General features: G+C 39.7%; 1 protein-coding gene across 2 annotated transcripts; it reads left to right on the forward strand.

Annotated features, from left to right (window-relative positions):
• Positions 1-405: 405 nt before the first annotated feature.
• LOC144197646 (spermatid perinuclear RNA-binding protein-like) lies at positions 406-16,203 on the forward strand. Of its 2 annotated transcripts, XM_077718148.1 has the most exons (20): positions 408-562; positions 823-976; positions 3,193-3,301; positions 4,162-4,349; positions 4,438-4,606; positions 4,771-4,909; positions 6,498-6,589; positions 6,939-7,034; positions 8,256-8,367; positions 8,444-8,541; positions 8,612-8,720; positions 8,809-8,946; positions 9,077-9,267; positions 9,336-9,440; positions 9,569-9,700; positions 9,791-9,937; positions 10,377-10,503; positions 10,589-10,627; positions 11,596-11,958; positions 15,750-16,203. In XM_077718148.1, exons 2-20 carry the CDS (start codon positions 876-878, stop codon positions 15,857-15,859), a joined length of 2,565 nt encoding a protein of 854 aa, XP_077574274.1. In that variant the 5' UTR covers positions 408-562; positions 823-875; the 3' UTR covers positions 15,860-16,203. The 2 variants fall into 2 exon arrangements, with proteins under 2 accessions (XP_077574275.1, XP_077574274.1); XM_077718149.1 differs by lacking the exon at positions 10,589-10,627 and having other exon boundaries at positions 406-562.
• Positions 16,204-20,227: the final 4,024 nt, after the last annotated feature.

A 20,227-nucleotide genomic window follows, 5' to 3' on the forward strand; every position in this document is an offset into this window, starting at 1 on the left:
TTTGGTTTTATTGAGTGAATTATTCTACAATGCGTATATTATTTTTTTGTATCGTACACCGCGATTGATTCAATCAAGCGGTCGGTTTCGTGAACGTAAATAAATGACCAAAGCTGCCTAAATTAATTGGTTTTAAGGTTTGACAGAAGCCAAGTCGAATTCAAAATGAAATAAAAATCGAAACAAATAACCACTGTAAGGATTTATGGATGATTTGTTCAAAATGACGGAGACCAAAACAAAGATGATCTACGAGGATGATGCTGCGTCTACAGGCTCATTCTCAGTTAGACTATTTTTATGACGAAATAAAGCTGAAATCATGCCAAATTTGATTTTTAAAAATTTAACCAAATACACACTTTACATGCTCTGAACGTGTCAAATTACGACGATGTTAACATTTTATTATTGCTGTATCTCTTTTGACTGTTTCGGACAAGCACGCTAGACAGTGACGTCAAATGAAGGCGACTCCTCAGTAATTACAACGACAAAAAGGTAGCGACATTTCCGTCTAAAAAGGTCGACACTGCAAACCTGTTTTTATTTTGTGGTAAAGGTAAGCCGCATGCACGCATAATTTATTTAAAAAATATTCTAGTGGTGCGTAACTGTTTCGAATCAGCTTCACCAAAAGAACAGGGATCACAATTTTCCAACTAAGTAGCAACCGCAAGTGCTAAAACGTTAGCCTAGCAAGTTTGGACAAATGCTGTTGTTTGTTTGATCTATGCCTTGGATTAGATCATCCCGTACGCAACTATTGATGTTTTGAATTCCAAAATAGTTATGTTACCAACTACTGCCTTTGGTTTAAAGGAGGAAGAGTTTTCAAACACAGGTGGTACCTTCGGTCCTTGAGACGTAATAGCATGGCGGCGAGATGGGACGAGCACCAGGCTTATGATGAGCTTCTGCACTGGGACAATCTTATCCAACAAGGCCACAGGTTACTACCACATGAATTCGACAGGTAAATTAAATTTGTCTCCCTGATTTTTGCCAATGCAACAAACGATTGTTCACCATGTATCATCTCGATTTAAGTGATGTAAGGGGGATAACGAAGATCGACATATTGCATTTTTTTTTTTACTGTACACTGTTATAAAAGGCCTTGAGCGCCAAAAATAAACGATTTTAAAATTAATAATTTTACTCTGAAACCTAAAACGTGCTACTTTGATTATATAAACCTATTCAATACAATTTGTATCGGGAAAAAACATCCAAATTGACCAAATTTGTGACAATGAGGATGAATGCTTGTGGTAAATTTTAAGATCTAGATTATATCTATGTAATTAGCCGTTTCATATTTAACCTATGTGGACACCACTTTTGGTTGTCAAAGACTGCAATTTTGGACTACGAGGGCCTGGCGTCCACTTCTGATCTGGACATAATTTTTCTCACAAACTACATCATGTAATAAGATAATTAGTTTTTCCACTCATCAGGTCCCAATTAGCCTAAATATCAAAGAGAAAATAAAAATGCATGCCTTCCAAGAGTCTGGGTCTTAGGAGGTTAATCAGGCAATAACAATTTAAAATAAACAATTCTTTGACGACAAGCGGCAGTCAAAAGAGAGTTGTCGTTTTTGTCCCCAAGTGGAAGTAATGCAGGCATGTTACTGGGAAAATTTCAAAATAAATTAACAGATACAGGAAATGCATTTACGTTTTAGTAGATTTCATAACTTGTTTGTTTTCGTAGGATGGGATTCTCATTTGCGTATTAAATTGTAACATATTCTGAACATTTCATACCTTGAGGCATTCGTTAGTAGAGGTATGACTGTAGAGTGGTACCTCAAGATATGAGCTTAATTCGTTCCGGGACTGAGCTCGTATGTCGATTTACTCGTAACTCAAACTGACGTTTCCCATACAAATGAACGAAAACCAAATTAATTCGTTCCAACCCTGTGAAAAAACACCAAATGCAGGGTATAGCATTGGAAAAACATTTTTACATGTTCTAATTCGCCACCTATTAACAAAGTAACAAATACCCAGTGATTTAATAGTACTAAAGTGTGTTGAATAGTACTAAAATTAGACAGATTTCGTGGAGGAGAGGGATGGGGGGGGGGGGGGGGGGTTGTCTTTTAGCTTTCCAACAACACGCTCGTGACATAGCATAAACAAATTTATATGAACTTGGATTATGATGCACACACTAAAACATATGTTTAATCTAACTTTACACTAAACTTAATTCTAATTTAGTATTACATTTTTATACCTTCTCCCGGGTTGGCTCTATTTGCCCCGCCTCCAAACTGGCTTTCAGATGCAACCTATCAAGGGTTGTTTGCTTTTGTCTTCCCTTCAAAATATTCCAAAAATGATGCACACAAATATCCTCACCAAATTTACATTCATTTTAAAAGACAGCATACTGGATATGGTGAACTTTAAACCAATTCAACCTTCTAAATTACAGACGGTGAACATTTTACATGTGCACATACCGAGATGGGATGAGATTTAAAAATAAACCAAGCAGCACCACTCTACTTTCAACTAAATGCTCAAAGGCCTTGCTTATGCCGACGAAAGCAAAGGGGATGATTGTATTTGATAGTTTCGAAGTCAGGATAATGCACGGCCACTGGCCAACTTGCCCGGGAAGTATTACTCCTCTTGTGTTAGAGAACAAGCCATTCGCACTGACTAACGGGAAAAAACACTGAAGAATGCAACGATCCGCCCAGTGCTCATAGACACATTTCACGAGGGAGTTGGGACCTGAAAGACAGCCTCTTGGGTCCGCTGTATGCTCGTATATCAACATTTGTCTCATATCTCAAGATAAATGTTTGCCCCAAATTTTACTCGTATTTCAAATTGCTTGTATGTCGGGGCACTCGTATGTCGAGGTATCACTGTATATGCTGTACAACAGGGGTGGCCAAGTCCGGTCCTCGAGAGCCCCTATCCAGTCTGTTTTCCATATCTTCCATCTCTACTCCACTTGAATCAAATGATCAACTCATCAGCAATTTGTTCAGAAGAAATTGTCAATGAAATCCAAATCAATACTTTCCCGACGTGATAAAATTTGTTGGTTTCCTGGATTCCTTTAGGGGTATAATTTTTCTGCCGATATTTTCAAGTTAATGATTTGTTGTCTACATGAGACATTCAAAAATTATCTCTTCAAAATACGTATTTTTTGCAGATATGAGGAGCTGCGTTACTGGTACGACTGTCGGTGCTACGAGGAGGAACTGAGACATTACCATGACTACATTTCTACAATGGAGGCAACTGAGGATCAGTATAACCAGGTGCATGCTTTGTATGACCTCAAATTAGTAATATTAATAATGCAGCAGTGTGTGGTTTTCCTCTGACTTGTAGTGTGTCCAACCTCAAGTGTTAGCTAAGTAACATTACGTGCAAACTTGTTTTGAGAGGCCGGGGCGAGGTAGGTGGTAGGGCAAGTTGAGTAGTGCGGCACATGTCAGAGCAGAGGAGGAGCTCAGAGAAAGAAGAGAATGTAAATACGACCGAACATTTCAGCAGCCGCCACCGGTAGATAGGAGAGATATGACTTTTCCACAGAGGTTATTGGTTCAGAAATCCACTCCATGTTTTTAACCAGGGTGGCCCGGTGCCTGAGTAGTTAGCGTGTCGGCCTCACAGCTTTGAGGCACTGGATTCCAACTGTGTGGAGTTTGCATGTCCTCCTCGGGCGTGCGTGTGTTTTCTCTGTGTACTCTGGTTTCCTCCCAAATTCTAAAACATGCTTGGCAGGTTGACCGGCTGATTGGACACTCTAAATCACCCCTAGGTCGACTGTGCGTGCAAGGTTTCTCCGTCTCCTATGCCCCGTGATCGTCTGGCCACCGATTCAGGGTGTCCGGTGCCTCTGGCCCGAAGTCAGCTTGGATAGGCTTTCAGGTTTAAGTGTAGTCTGTGCAATTGAACACAGCTTTGTCAAAATTTTGGTTAATAACAATTACTTTGATTTAACAAGGGGATTTAATTACTTTTTCACATGGCAGAATGTTTGTCATTTGTCTAATGTTAATTATAACTGCCTTTTACATTTCTTCAGGTCTTCTCAGTGTTATAAAAAAAATGGTTTAAATGATTTGGTGACCACAAAACACATATTTTTTTCCTTTCACCCATTGAACCAAAGGTTGGACCACACAACCAGATACAGTCGGGGCCCAATGATCGCCGCGTGATGGCGAAGCACTCCGAAATTTATCCGTCTGCAGCAGAGCTAGAGGCGGTGCAGTTAATTGTGTCCCATGTGGAATGTGCACTAAAGGCTGTATCTGAGGTTATGGATAGCCAGAATAAAGAGGTTCAAGAGACTAAAAGGTGAGTTCTCCCAATGCTAATTCCCAGTTTAGAAATAAGGTAATATTGTCTGCTCTTGGATTTACTTTTGGTTGTTCTTGATTGAAAGTCCTGATGCACCAAAACGAGTAATCCATGGCATCATGAGGGTGGGCCTGCTGGCCAAGGGACTCTTGCTCAAGGGAGACATGAACCTGGAACTGGTGCTGCTTTGTTTCAATAAGCCAACCGTCATCACGCTTAACCATGTTGCTGAGAGCCTAAAGGCCCAGTTAGAGGTACAGCTACTATAACATGGATGAATCACTTTGAGATATGTGATAGACAATTATCAAATGTCTAACAGTTTATTCTCAAATGATCTCCCACCTTATTAAGTTTTAACAAAAAACAACACATTCAACCTCTCAAAACTCATCATACTCATTTTTTCTCTGATCAGATTGAGTCAGCTGGGTTGTACACAGTAAGCCCATGTCCAGCAGATGCTGCTATCTTGGTGGAAAGTACAAAGGCATTAGCCCTAACGGTCACGCTCCATCTTACGTCACCTGAAGTCAGGGTGGAGGCTCAAGAAGAGAGTGAGTGTGTAAAACAAATGTCCTACTACACATTTGATGCGTGTGCGCACATCCTGGACTCTTCCACTAACAGATTTATTAAAACACCCAAGTTTATAAAGTTAAACGTGTTGATCATAATGTCTCAGTTCTTTAAAAAGAAAAAAAAATGTGCTAATGCCTAAAATGAACTCTTCTTAGCACGCTCTGCATGCCCCTGATGCTAAAGGTGTGCATCTATACCCACTGCAGCAAAACTGATAACCAAAACTAGGTCCTTCTGTTTCTGATAGTGATTAGCAAATTAGCCTCCCTAAAGGTTTTGAACCTTGTATGCATAAGAGGGATCATAGTTGCCCCATGTAATTTTGATTCACAATATGACCTTACCCTGGCGAGAATAGAAATATTTTCATATAAGTGCTGCCAACATAACTCCACAGAAAACAAATGTATACATTTTATGTGGATTCTTGAAGCATGCCCATAAGAATCAAAAGATACCTTGTCATCATTGTTGCCTGTAAGACAGTTGTATTTTTGGGCCTGCTTAATAAGCTTGTTCCGCAATGCCAAGAGTTTATACTGTAAATCTATAATTGATTCGTTAGTCTATAACTTTGTGGTATATGAAAGACGAGGAGCACCAGCCTGTAAATTCTTGTACAATAGCAGCCATTTCATCCTTATAAATAAGGATGTGGAGTAATCCGTTTTGGCTGCAACAAAGTTGAAATGGCAAACCCTGAGTTGATCTTGAGTGAGAGTAATTGACAGAACACTTGGCCCTTTAATTTGTCCTCGTTTCGTTTTTTCTGTTAATTAGATAAGGCTATTTGACCAAGATTGATATTGGAAGTCCCCCAAAAAGTAAAAGATTTACTTGATGAAGCTGAATCAATTCAATATTTAAAATGCAACATAAGAACACGTCTCAGACAAAAATAAACAATTGACAAGAGATTTATGGCGATATTTGGCAGAGAAGCCATAGCACGACAGGATTGTTTTGTTGGGGTGAGCTGGGCAGATAATTTTCATTGTCAATGGACATCTTAAAGAAATGGCTTTTTGTGCAGGTACCTCAGCAAGCATATATTTCTAGTTGACAAAGATATTTTTTAGTCATTGTAATTCCTTCTTGCTAGATGTTTAATTTTTCGACGTTTGTCAAATAGTAGTGTGGTCATTAAAATAAAAAAAGTGTCCTGCCATCAGTTTTGCTGCAGAGTAGAGCAGACATGAAGGGTTTTCTTGTGCTTCACCATTGATTGACTTGTAGTTTGTAAGTCTTTTTTAGGACGACTGGACCTTTGACCAACTGGACATGCTGTCTCAGGATGGGGGGAAAGCAGCCCACTCGTGCCACTGAGCTAAGGGAAGGAGGTCTCTAACAAATGTCCACTGGAAACTGCCACATGCCAGAAAAAAAACATCTCAGCATGGCACAATTGTCAAGGCAATGTGATTATAATTGATAATTTCATTTAGAGTCCTCCTTTCTTTGCTGCTCCTGGTTTGCGTGTGGCTGCTGCTCCCTGAGCTGCAAGACAGAACCAACCCCCTTGGTCAAACTGTACCTTTTCTTCTTACTCCACCTCGTCACTAGAATCGCAAACAGACAACGATCTGACGGATGTCTTGGACAGACAGAAATGCCTAAGTTCCTTGGCGTCCCTCCGCCACGCCAAGTGGTTCCAGGTTTGCATTCACGTCATTATTTGTACGTAACGTTCAACTGTATCTTTGAATGACCCGTTGTTTTCTCTCCCTAAGGAGAAAAATGAAACATTTTGAATGCTTGTTTTTTTTTTAATCGATCTATAAAGTGTCGCTTTTATTAGTTGGTCATGTGAAGTGATGTGTATACCAAATTACAGACCCTGCAGTTCCTTTTGATCATTCAACACACCTTGTCAGTCATTTATTTGCCAATGATTTTCTCACTTTTCTGTGGTTTGCTCTCAGGATGTATGGGCGATATTAGCAGAATTAAGAATACAGATAATTCAGCTCATTTTCAACTCATCTACCTTATTTGTGTCACCAGGCCAAAGTCAATAACCTAAAGTCTGCCGTTGTTGTTATCCGGGTCTTGAGGGATTTGTGTATTCGTGTTCCTACCTGGGCACCACTCTCAGGATGGGTAGGAAAAAATTTACTTCTGTTTTACTTTCTATTTCCCCAAGTACAGTAATACCTTGTGTTACGAGCTAAATGTGAGTTTGTGTGTCAATATACTCATCTCAAATCAATTCTTCCCAAATAAGATATCAAAATACAAATTTATCCGTTCCCACCCATTAAAAAAACACCTTGAAATTGATTCAATGGAACAACATGTTTTTAATTGTTCTAATTCACCACCTACTGTCAAAAAGTAACAAATGCCCATCTGGTGGTTATGATCTGCGATAAAATAGGTAATTATTGTGTACAGTACTGCAGGAGTTCTTACCTTCAAGATAGACGATAGCGGTTAACAGCTGTGTGTGGAGGAGGAGGAGAGAGACTAGACAGCGACGCGCTCGTGAAATAACACTTTAAATTTAACTTGGATTACTATACACAGACGCTTAAAAATAAGTTTTAAATGTACATTGGAGAGCCAGCTCAGTCACGCCACTCATGTTTCTTCTATTATTTCATGCTTAATATCGGTTGTCATCATACACCTTTTCTTCTCACTACCCTTCATTTCACCGGCTTGCTTTGGACCCATATTTTTCACTTCTTCACTTCTGCATTGATTAAAGCAAAAAGAAAAACTTGGAAAAAATGCAGTGTACGGCCGATCCTCGTAGATATCTTTAGCTGACGCAGATGTAGACTGCGATGCTGTTCTCATAAGCAGCCCCTCGTCCCCAAAAATTGGCTCTGAATTTTCTTCGTATCTCAGGGCAAAAATTGGCTCTGAATTTTCTTCGTATCTCAGGGCAAAAATTGGCTCCAAATTTTCCTCATATCTCAGGGCAAAAATTGGCTCCAAATTTTCCTCATATCTCAGGGCAAAAATTGGCTCCAAATTTTCCTCGTATCTCAGGGCAAGAATTGTCTCTGAATATTCCTCGTATCTCAAATTTTTTGTTTGTTGGAACACTCGTATGTAAAGGTATTACTGTATTTGCATTTGTATGGTCATCAAAAGTTGTGTGGTTATGCTTGGCATCGCTGTATATAATTTTATCGGGCATAGTTAACTAAAATCGAATCAATGTCTTCTGCTTTACTTTGTGGAAACATGGTTTTCACTGTTTATTCTCAAAATTTTATCTGGAGTTGAAGGTAATGAAAGTTGTCTTCAGACAAGGTGGAGCTCTGCAGTTTCAGTGATTTTATTCTGATCTTGTGCTGTGTACTTCCGCAGCCTCTTGAATTGCTGGCAGAGAAGGCCATCAGTACATCTGAAAGGCCACTGGGCCCGGGTGAAGCTTTTCGTAGAGTTCTTGAGTGCCTTGCCTCTGGAATCCTCTTGGCTGGTGTGTCCTCAATTTTTGGGGCCGACATCGTGAAATTGAAATCAGCTCCACTAATTTAATTAACATTTGTGCTTAGACGGTCCTGGAATCAAAGATCCCTGCGAGAAGGAACCCGTTGATGTCCTCGGAAGTCTCACCCTGCAGCAGCGTGAAGACACAACTCAAAGTGCTCAGGTAAAGCGAAGTTGGCGGAGCTGCATTACAAGACTATTTTTCTATTGTTAATTTACGTTTATTTTTATAGCTGGCACTAAGACTTTGTGCCTTTGGAATGATGTATAAAGTTTTGGGGATTGAAGCAAAACCAGGCAAACCTTGGAAAATGCTAGGAGCCAACTCAAAGACTTTCCCACGTATTTCCTCAGATTTGTATCTTCACATTTTTTCCCCTGTTATTATAAACATTTCTTTTAATTGTGTGTATATTTCTATTCAATTCAGTCCAGGCAGGGCAGGCTGGACCCTCTCCACCAATTAAGAGATCCTACACCCAAATGGCAACAGGAAAGGATTTAGCTTCATTAAATAGCAAACAGAGGAAGTTTCTCAAATTCCAGAAGCGATTTCCTCGGAAATCATGTAATTGATTCACTCTTTTAAGCACTCTTGCTTCAAATGTAACTGACACCTTTTTAAAGTTCTTCCAGTTGTTAAAACCTTAGTTATTTTTTAGTCTGTATGTTATTGACGATGATCTGGTTTCCACTAGTGACAGATGATCTGACCATGAACGCTGTGATGCGCTTGAACCAGTACCGACCTGGCCTGGATTACCGCCTCACCGCTCAGACGGGTCCAGTCCATGAGCCAGTTTTCACCATGGCTGTAGATGTAAATGGAAAAACCTATGAATCCACCGGGCCCTCAAAACGAGCAGCCAAGCTTAATGTAGCCACAAAGGCAAGTTTCAAATAATATAAATGAGGTTTAGGCAGCTTTCATAACATAAGCATTTTTGTCATTCTCAGGTCTTGCAAGATCTCGGGCTTCCTACAGGCTCAGACTCCAAATCCGAGTCTAAAGGTGATGAAGGCCAAGAAGTAACTTCTTCAAGTGGTTCCACAACAGAAGATGTATGTTGGAGTCTTGCTTTGCTTGTGTTGTTGTTAATTCTTTTCTACACCAAAATAACCTGAAATATCAGTTATCACCATGGGCTAAAGGATTTCTCGTCTACATCTGACTTTGCTGTTATGTTCAGAATGCTCAGGGTCCTATCTTGACCAAAAATGGGAAGAACCCTGTCATGGAGCTGAATGAGAAAAGGCGTAGTTTGAAGTATGAACTATCGGCCGAGACGGGTGGCTCTCATGAGAAGTGCTTCGTCATGGAGGTGACTAGATACCCCCTCTTATCTTCTGTGCTGATGCTTAAATAGTCAACTGTAGCCTGTCACACCTATATCTATCTATATACCTGGCAGGTCGAGGTTGATGGACAAAAATTCAAGGGGAGGGGCTCGAACAAGAAGGAGGCTAAGGCCTATGCCGCCCTCACTGCTCTGGAGAAGCTGTTCCCAGACACTCCGCTTATGCCCAAAAGGTCAAAGAAACTCACTTACACTGACATGGTAAGATATAACACAAGCAATGGAAAACGTATGAAGTAAAATAATTCATATAAGAATAAAAACACAGCTTTATCAATAAAGTCGTGGGATAAGAATTGAATTTATTCGGTTGCCACTTTCTCTCGGATAAATAGGACAGTCATCCAAATAAACCTAAGCATGAACTGATGAAACCTGCTTGGCTGAGAGGCACCCATATTTTACAAGTAGGACAATCCAGTTGAGATCAATTCAATTTACAGAGATTCAACCAACTTTGATTAATCAAAATACTCAAAATGCAGTGCTGTTAGTAGAGAATTGTATAGGTTTGCTTTCTTGTAAAAGTTTGTTGAATTCAATACCTGTGAATGCTGACAGAGTAATCGTAAAGAAAAAAAAACAAGATCAATCCTGACTGATCAGGCTGCAGTAATGTGGTGTTTTTTGCTTTCAACAGCACATCCCAGGCTTCGGTACTATTCGAGGGATACCTTCAGATTCTACAGGTTCCGAATGGGGTGCTGGCAGAGGTCGAGGAAGAGGCGGGGGCAGAGGCTATTCTTCGGGACCTATTTATAATAAGAGTAAGAAACACCACTCTCCCTTTTCAAATTCTCAACATAGCTCATCAGTGAAGGGACTGATGTTGAAAATATTCCCTTTTTAAAGCCAACTACAGTTACGACAACAACTCCAGTAAAGGCTATCGTAAGTATCTGCCTGTTTTCCCTTATTTTGGCTTTTGTAAAACTGATGGTAATGTCCCTGAAACAATACCATTTGCTAACCTCATCTCCTGTTAATAATAATAATCGGACATGGGCTTTGTCATCATCATTTACTCGACAAAAGCCTAATTGTCATCATGACCAGCTGCGTATGACGAAATTGATGGTGCTTCTCCATAAGGTGCGTTTCCTGGCAAAGGACCCAAATAAGTGATAATTTCAGACTCGTAATTTGGCATTCAGCTGTGATGGATACATAGCATCACCTCCCGAGCGGATCACTTACCTTCAGTCAGCCACTAGGAGGCAGATCACCGCCTAACGTCTTTTCATGCTACCTCACCCCGAAGTTATTACACAGGAGGAATTATGTGTCGTATTGCCGCAAGTTAAGAGTCCTGATGGGTGTTGGGAAAAAAAAACTGTCCTTTAAGCCTATTTGTCCTTACTTTGTGAGACCTAAAGCGTCTGCCAGAGAGCAGTTAAAGTGGCATTGCAGTGTCTTTGAACACAACAGTAATCCTGCTTTTGCTATTATCATCTTGATGTATTATTCATATCTGTTCTTGTGAAATATGTTAATGTATTTCTTAATGTGTTGTCTTTACTAGCAATTACGCAAAACTAAGGAACAATGTAGTAACAGGAATTTTTTTCTCTGGTCTTAAACAAAAGGTGACTACAAGGTGAATTATATGCAAAAACATTGCGTACGTGACAAACCCAGATGTGTCATGATATAATGGCTACCTGCCAATTCAGGAGTGTATCATATAAAATAACTTAAATTGTGTTTGTACATGCTATACATGTGTCATACATGTTTGAACAAACATTTTGAAAATGTATGAATATCGTGAAAAAACCATGCCAGGCCATAGTCTTTTTTTCTTAAACTTGTTTATTAGCTCACCACACATAATGAAGTCTGTCAATCCTTGATTTCAGATAAATTGTACAGTAACAACGGAGGATCCGGTACCACCGTTAACGTCAAAAGCACTGGCACTGTTGATTCTGGAGGCAGTACTGGCTACGGCACATTCTATCCAGAGACCAACGCCACCACCTACTCCTCCCCACCTGTCTCCAGTACCAGCACCAATACCAGCACAAGCACAGTAGCGAATTACAAGTCGATGCCGCCGCCTGTTGACCAACAAAGTCCCTACAGTTATGGTTATGGCGATGAAAAGAAGAAGATGCTTACTCAAGACCAAACTGAGGTATCTGTACAGGGAAGCAACTACTCAATCTACAGCACCGCTTACCCCAGCACAGCTGTGGGGAATCAAGTCTACAATAATTATGGTGAGTTTACTGTTGCTGGCTCAAACAGTGTTAAGTCTTTAAATACTCAACATTTTTGTATGTACACTAATGCCTCGTTTTTCGCGGATAATGTCGAACAGACATGGCTGCGATAATCCAAAAACCACAAAGTAGGATCACCCCTATTAATACTACGGGATTCCCTCGACTTCACTTATCGCAAATTCACTACAGACGCTACCCTACTTACGAACATTCAACTTACGAACAAACGGTACATACGAACATGTCTGCAAATTGTGTTTGTCGAAAAATGTTCGGAAGTTCGATTTTGTATTGTGCGCCTCTTTCCGCCGCTAATACCGACGCCTGGCGCTCTGAGAGCTCAGCTCGCCCACGTTCCACCTTCCTCTGCCCAGTTTGTTGCAGTGCGGAAGTGCGTGACGTATCTCCAGTGCGCAAAGAACCTTTTTCATTTATAAGGTGGAGAAGGCTGCATTTGGGAAAGTTTCCTGGTATTCACGAAACATCTGCGAATCGAGGAGGGAGAGAAACATCAGTCTTTCGTGGTCTTGGAATCTGGTCCGACAGAGTCTGGCAAATAATATTGTCCAGAATCCTGTTGTGAAGTTGTTGGTAGTGCACGTGAGAATCTTGCGCTTGACCTCTCCGTGTGCTTGGAGCACCCGCACTGCGTTCGATGGCCTCGTGGATTTCCTCATATCGGCTCCTCCCGCATTCAACTGTGTCACAAAACTCCTTGACTCTTGCAAGACAAAACTATATCCAGTTTGTTGTTCTGTAGTATTGAAAATAGCACGTCTGAATGCTCAAAAATTCCATTGAATGTGTGAAGCAAAAAACAAAGTTCAAAATCATCCAGACGTGCTTTAAATCCATCAGTACACCGCGCAGACTCCTCGTCGTACTTGTCATGATGCTCCAGAATGTGATTAAACGGTTCCTTTAGAGCATCTCTCTTCTCAAATACTGTATTGACCACTCTGGATGCGTACTGCCACTGTGTTGGTGCCACACAGGGAAGACGCCGCAGGCAGATTTCGTCCAGCAGCTGTGTGCGTCGAAAAGATCTTGAAAAAAATGCAGCAAAGCCATTCATGAGCAAAAAATATCTTACATTCTTTAAACTTTAAGCCCCCCTGAGTCAGTACTAAATTGAGCCGATGGGCATAGCATTGCATAGATAAAGCTAACGGTGCTCTCTCCTTAACTTTAGCCTGCACCCCATTTAATCCAGAAGACATGACCACTGCACCGTCATAACCATGTGCCACAACTTTACCCAGACATTCATTTTCCACCAAATCAAATTTGCAAATCCAGTGTTGCTCCAAACACAATGTCGATCGGTGGCGAATAACAAGCACTCCCGGCAATACAATTTGCATTGTTTCTCGGAGCTCGTCAGCCAGGGGTAGCGCTTGTAGTTGGCGAACTGAAAGTGGCGCAGACACCCATGTCCCGGCTGTAACAGGGTTGCCAGTTTTAGAGTTGACCGCCCTTTCTTAATGATGTCTATTTTTTTCTGGAAAAGTCCATCTGGAAAATGGCTTTGCGAGCAAATCCGAAACCAAATCCACTTGTCTTTCTGCGTCCGCCATTGTAGGTGAGATTTGCTAGCTCTGACTGGCTCACTCTGGCTTTGGCCCGCCTACTCGATGACTAGCCAATCATCATTGGTGAAAGCGATGACATATTCTTGCACCAGCTAGAAGGCAATTACATATACCTATGCCTGCGAGAAAGCATTGTGGTGTTGCCAACTCGAAATCTGATTGGTTAAAGCAACACAGCGCTTGTTTGATGCAGGAGAGCCTGCAGAACTGATTGTGAAGGCCTTGAGGCAGATTTCTGATCCTGGCAACAAATAAAGGCTGAAATGTGATTGGTTAAATGCTTCCATATGAAAACACATCTGGAAGCAGTGCAATCAGGGGGAAAGCAATGAAAGGAAGCTAACAGACAATCTGTAATTATTTAATAAGTATTGATGGACAAAATATAATATGTGATTCAGATATTTCTTAGGCCAGCAGAGAAGGCCCTGAAGGCCTGCCACTGCCTTTTACGATAGCTTAGCTCCGGACCGAGCCAGGGTTTTCGTGAGGAGCTAAACTATCATACAAGTTCTTGGCTTTGGTTCAGATGATGTTGGTATCCAGAGAAATGTTTTTCCTCCCTACATTCCGAGACCCAGACTGAGGGAATTCTCCCTTTTGACGAGGGGTTTATTCCCCGTGGTTACCACACGCTTGGTTTCCCTTGTACAGTGATACCTCAACATACGAGCAATTCGAGATGCGAGTTAAATTACGAGCAAATAATTATCTCCAGACACAAGATTGCCGCATCTCTTTTGTGTATAATCGATATCTACACCACTGGGCGGAGCATTGCATTTTTTCAGTGTTTTTTTGCCGTCATTCAGCGCGAATGGCGTAACGATCGCAAGTACGAGGGGTATCTCTTACTTCTCATTGGCAAGTGGTCGTGCGTTATCCTATTGTGAGAACATTTGTGTTCATCATATTTTGAAGGAAATACAAAGGCAAACAGTCCATCGATAGTGAAAGTCAGGGTTGAGGCGGGGAAAACAAAGCCAAACCGTCCGGGAGGAGAAAGATATAAAAAATCTACAAAAAAATGGAATTAAGTTTTGTTTGAAGTTAGGTTAAATTTATTTTTGAGTGTCTGCATCGTAATCCAACTTCATTTAAATTTGTGTATGCTTAAACACGATCACTGGTGCAAAAAGTCTCCCACTCTACGTCCCTCTCTCCAACCTACATGAAAACTCTAATTTTAGTGCTATTAAACACATTTTAGTAATATTAAACCACTAGTTGTGTTACTTTGTTAATAGATGGCAATTAGAAAAAATGAAAATGTTTTTCCAATTCAATGTACTGTTAAATAATAGTACTATTAAACACACTTTAGTACTATTAAATCACTGGGTATTTGTTACTTTGTTAATAGATGGCAAATTAGAACATATACAAATGTTTTTACCTATCCAATATCCTGTTTTGGGAGTTTTTTCAGAAGGTTGGAACCAATTAATTTGTTTTTAGTTCATTTCAATGGGAAATGTTTGTTCGGGTTACGAGAATATCGACATACGAAGTCGTATCTCGAGGCTAAAGGAAAGTTCCGTATCTTTTGTCGTAATGGCGCGCGACATCGACCTCTTCACCTCACGAGAATTTAGATTTATTTATTCCCAGCATACAGATTGCCACAACAAGCGTTCACTTCTTGTGTCTCACTTAACTGCATTGGCTGACACCATTGACATTAGCAAGATTCCTACCAGCTGGATTCTGTACAAAAGAACACCATTTATGCTGCAATGGCGTACTACGTCTTTCACATATGAAGGAATATTATCAATATTTAGGAGGAATTATCAGCGGCGACACCAAAAAAAGAAAGTCTTTTTCAACAGGTGATGTGCGCGGTGCAAAATTCACTCGCCACAAAACAGGAAGGAAATGGCAAGACGTATGGCATCTAGCCACTTGATATGATATGGGCGCGCCCATTCTCCCTCTATTGCAGGGGTTGCCAAGTGTGGTCCTCATGAAGTGAAGAAGGATCACTGTATTTAATTCATTTAAAAGAGCCAGTAAAATACTGAATTGGTCAATAATCAACAATTAGCCAAAGGCTACTTTTTGCAGTATCTGGCACGTCAGAACAAAATGACAAATCCAGATACATGCATATTTAGATAAGTGCTGACAGACTTTTTTTCCACAGTCAATTTCATAGGTTGAACAATCTGACTAGTACCAATTACTCCACAGGTTGGTCAAACCAGTCAAGTTGGAGCACTCAGCAAAGCTATGGATCCTACCAGTCCTACGTAGGACAAAACCAGACTTCATATCCTGGAAGCAGTGGCACCAATTATTAGTCAGGATCATGTACAGCCTTGCTCGGCTCACTGGGCCACCGAGTTCTGAGTGTTCACTCTTGAAGTGGATCCTGATCGGTGCACAGTTTATGAAGAGACAAACCTTTTCTCTCATACTGGAATGTTTGTTTTTGTCACTGTTAGTCACGTTTAAAATTTGTTACATCTTGTTCCTTGAAGTGTTTTTGAATATAGATTACTTGTGTCATAGATTTGATTTAAAATTGTATTATGAGCCTTTACTGCATGCATGTGTCCAGCTGAGGCATTATATTCTAACAGAAACTGTAATAAGCATCCTCTTAATAAATGATTTTCATTTTAGAGCAAACCTCCTCACCATTGCAATTGTAAAGTGTCACCAGTCTTTTCAAATGTTCTGTAAGGTGTGAATCCCTTAAACTCAGAGTTTACCTTTCCTTTCAGGTGACTTACATTAGTTACACTAAACATGTTTGGCAGCAGCCTGGAAATGAGTTGCTTCTGCACGCCTCACTATATACATGATGTAACACGGCTTACATGTCAAGATGTTTTTGTAAAACATTGAGAGGTGATGATGATTCTAAAGTCCACACGGAAAACAACAATGAAATACAAGTTCTTATCCTGTTGACCGATCTTAAACTAGACTTCACCTATTCTTAAATTAAAAGCATAGGATGTTGCTTAAGCATTTTAGTAGTATTTGTCTGATATATATAAGCGGTTCACATAAAGATTATCTATTCAAACACACTGAAAATCTTACCGAAACAATATGTCAGCTGCAGGCATGCGGTTCGTGATGTCATCATACCTGTCAACTTGTACGTTTTACATGTATTTTATACGTTTTTTTACCATTTCAAATCATCTACGCCGTACAACGACTTTTGTACGGGGGAAAAAATCGCCAATATTTATGAAAACCGAGCTCAACAAGACCGTTTTGGCTAAAGTCCAGATAGTCTCATAGACTGGTAGCAAACGACGTAAGGTTATCGATCATTACTATTGTCACGGTATACCAGCAAAAATTATCCTCAATTGTATGTATTTTTTAGTGGTGCGTACGGCAATATCGATAAAGGATGACATGCGTAGATATAAATAGAGTAAATATCGTGGAAGCAAGCATGGAGACGCCACCTAGTAAGAAACGAGTTACCGCGAGTAAACATGCATCGTACGGTGTTTGTACGATATTTTTTTGGGGGGGAGGGGTTTACGGGGAAGCAATCATTTATAAGGGCAGTTATCGGCAGAGGTTGACAGGTATTTGTCATATGGAAATTATTTATACAGGGACCTTAATAGCATAACCTGCCTATTTTCCAATTCCAAGGGAACTAACTATATGTTGCGTGTGTATATGAAAAACATTGAGCCTATGAATAGAATTTTAATGACTTTTAGAGAGTAGCAACTACCTCTCTAAATCACATACGACAGGTAAGAAAGATTTTGTTGAAGAATGACAGTGATATTGTCCTCACCATTATAAACCATTGCTTCTCAGGAGGCAAAATAAAAAAAGATTTGGGACATTTTTGAGAAAAACAAAACAAATTACATTTGACTTTGGAATAGAAGTAAAACTTATTTACAGATGTATCCCTTTCTGATAATTCTATTCTAAATTTAATAGCTAAGAACAAATCCTGTGATGCCTGTAAACAATAATTAATAAAATAAATCAACCTCTTTTTAGGCTTGAGAAACCAAATATTGGAAATGCATTAATTATACTAAAAATGTAGAATTGCATAAGTTGTTTAATTGAAATTGCCAGCTTTTGTATTTGTAAGAAAAATGCCTTATGCTGTTATTTTAGGAACAACACTACAGGATATTATGTAGCCTTTCTAACTAGGGGGAAATCCCCCAAGTTGGTCTGTTAAAAAATAAAAAAAAGAACAGGCAGATTTCCAAAGTTTTTTTCCCCAAAGGTGCTCAACTGTGACTTGGCAAACCTGTAGCATTGAAAGCCTGTATTAATTACTCATTCGAGAATTCGGGTATTGAGTGTCGAATGTCAATTTAATAAGGGAGTCTGGACCTACTATAGGCTTAGTTACTACTCAAGGAGTTGGATAGTCCCAAGTATTAATTGGCTCAAAATGTTGGTCAAACAACTTCTGTTGGATAAAATGCTCAGTCCAATAATAATGAGCAGACTCACTGGAAATTCTACACTTTTCTGTCCTGGAGCCTATCCCAGGGTAGTAGGCACAGGACACCCCCAATTGGCTGCCAACCAGTCGTAGGGCACAAGGAGATACAAAACCAATCATGTTCAAACTCATACCTAGAGGCAATTAAACCAGCCTACCATCTATGTTTTTGTGGGATGTGGGAGGAAACCGTAGAACCCAGTGACAACATAGAAACCACCCGAGTAAGGATAAAGCGGTTCAGAGACTATACCTAATTTTTACTACTGTGTCAACTACACACTTTGCATGATCTTAACTCAAGTTAATGTTTGTTTAGGACTTTGAATCAAGTATGAAAAATATACAAATAGGTATTAGGTACGTAATTAAGTTTTGTGACAGAAAACTGCAATTGAAATTGAATTTGTTGATATTTATTGAACATAAAATATATAGCATTTTATGTACAAAGGCTTTCTGTCACAATGGGAAAAAAAAACTATGAACTATGACAGGGGTGGGCAAAGTACTCCACAAAGGGCTGGAGTGTGTGTGGGTTTTTTTTTCACCAATCTGGGATCCAAAAAGTTCAATCAGCGGTTTGCACTCAGGTGCTTCTTTTCTTTGTGTAAACCTGATTGGTTAAACTGTGTGCTATTTCGGTTGGAACAAAAACCTGTACTAACAGTGGCCCCCGAGGACTCGTTTGACCACCTCTGAACTATAAACACCTGGCTTCCTCCGCTGGCCAACTTGGAACTTAAAGGCAACAATAAGTCCACGATAAATAATCAGCCCCCGGACCAAAAGCAAATTGAACTAAACACTATCATTCTGATCTTTCCTAGACAAACAGGAGCAGCAATTTGAAATCCACAATTACTAATGTCATTAAGCAGGCCTGAGACAAAAAAACAAAAATCTGGCACCAAGAACAATACTTTTACACCTGAAGAATATATAAGTGCGAAATTCCCTACTGATCCATCCACAAATAGCGTGGTAGGAATTTTTATTCCACCATCAAATTAATAAACAGAAAGAAAATCTTCCTCTGGTGGCCAATGCATATACATCCTGAGAGTAAACCCCTACTTACGAATGCCTCTTGGTACGAAATTATCAGGTTACAACATGTTTCTATGCAAATGAGTGACTCGAGATACAAAAAAAGCTCCAAGTTACAAAATCCCCCAAAAAGTAAATGCATTTCCTCATGTTATTTTATTTTGAAAATATTGTTCTCTTTTTAGAACATCGCTGCCCACTACTGGCCATTTCATCACTGTCATTCTATCTCATAATGACAATAAAAACATTCAATTCAATTGGCTGTCTCATAACAGCCAGTGTCCATATTTCAAGACTGTACAAATGCAATGCGGCATATATTTTCACACGCACACACGCATACATACATACACGGCACACGTAAAAGTCTACAAAGCAGTACAGTCATACCTTGAGATGCGAGCTTAATGCGTTCCGGGAGCTCGTATCTTGATTTACTCGTATTTCAAATCAATATTTCCCATAGAAATGAACTAAATACAAATTAATTTGTTCCCACCCTCTAGGAAAAAAAAACACAAAAAATAGGATATTAGAAAGGAAAGACTTTATTGGTTGTTTGTTTATTGGTAACAAGTGATTATGTTTATTAATAAAATGAGACATTATTTAATACAATGCAGAGTTTGCGAATGGGAGAGAGAGACACTTGACCGATGCACTCGTATTTATTTAATATTTGCATGGAATTTTACTCTTATCTCAAATTCCTTGTATGTCGGGGCACTTTTATGTCAACGTATTACTGTACCACAAAGTGGACGGCTTTCGGCCATGGAAGAAGGTGCTCTTGCCGCCATTTGGTGTAAAAACGTTATTATGCTTTGTTTATTTCAAGACATTGATAAATGATTTCTTATTTTTGTGTGTTTCATAAAATCTTTCAAACAAAATTGGGTCACAAATTTAAAGGGTTTAGTTGGTAGTTGGATGAGGACCGTGGAACTAATTAGATAATTTACATATAAAGTACACCTCTACTTACCAAGTTTTCAAGTTACAAAAAAGTTCTGGAACCAACTAATTTTGTATGTAGAGGTACGACTGAATCAGATTTCATTCCAATGTATCCACCAATAAAGGAGGAGCTCATTTAGTTAGTGTCTTTTGCAAGAGCAAAGAACATGACTAAAATAAGTGAGATTTTGAGACCTGCCTT

Source organism: Stigmatopora nigra, chromosome 6 (assembly GCF_051989575.1).
Source record: "Stigmatopora nigra isolate UIUO_SnigA chromosome 6, RoL_Snig_1.1, whole genome shotgun sequence".
In the NCBI taxonomy this organism is placed as follows: domain Eukaryota; kingdom Metazoa; phylum Chordata; class Actinopteri; order Syngnathiformes; family Syngnathidae; genus Stigmatopora; species Stigmatopora nigra.

Bases quoted from the DNA above. Each gene is read 5' to 3' on its own strand.
- LOC144197646 (XM_077718148.1), top strand. From the start codon at position 876: ATGGCGGCGAGATGGGACGAGCACCAGGCTTATGATGAGCTTCTGCAC. The intron at 4,350-4,437 runs GTGAGTTCTCCC...CTTGATTGAAAG, and splicing joins GAGGTTCAAGAGACTAAAAG to TCCTGATGCACCAAAACGAG. The intron at 8,542-8,611 runs GTAAAGCGAAGT...TTATTTTTATAG, and splicing joins ACACAACTCAAAGTGCTCAG to CTGGCACTAAGACTTTGTGC.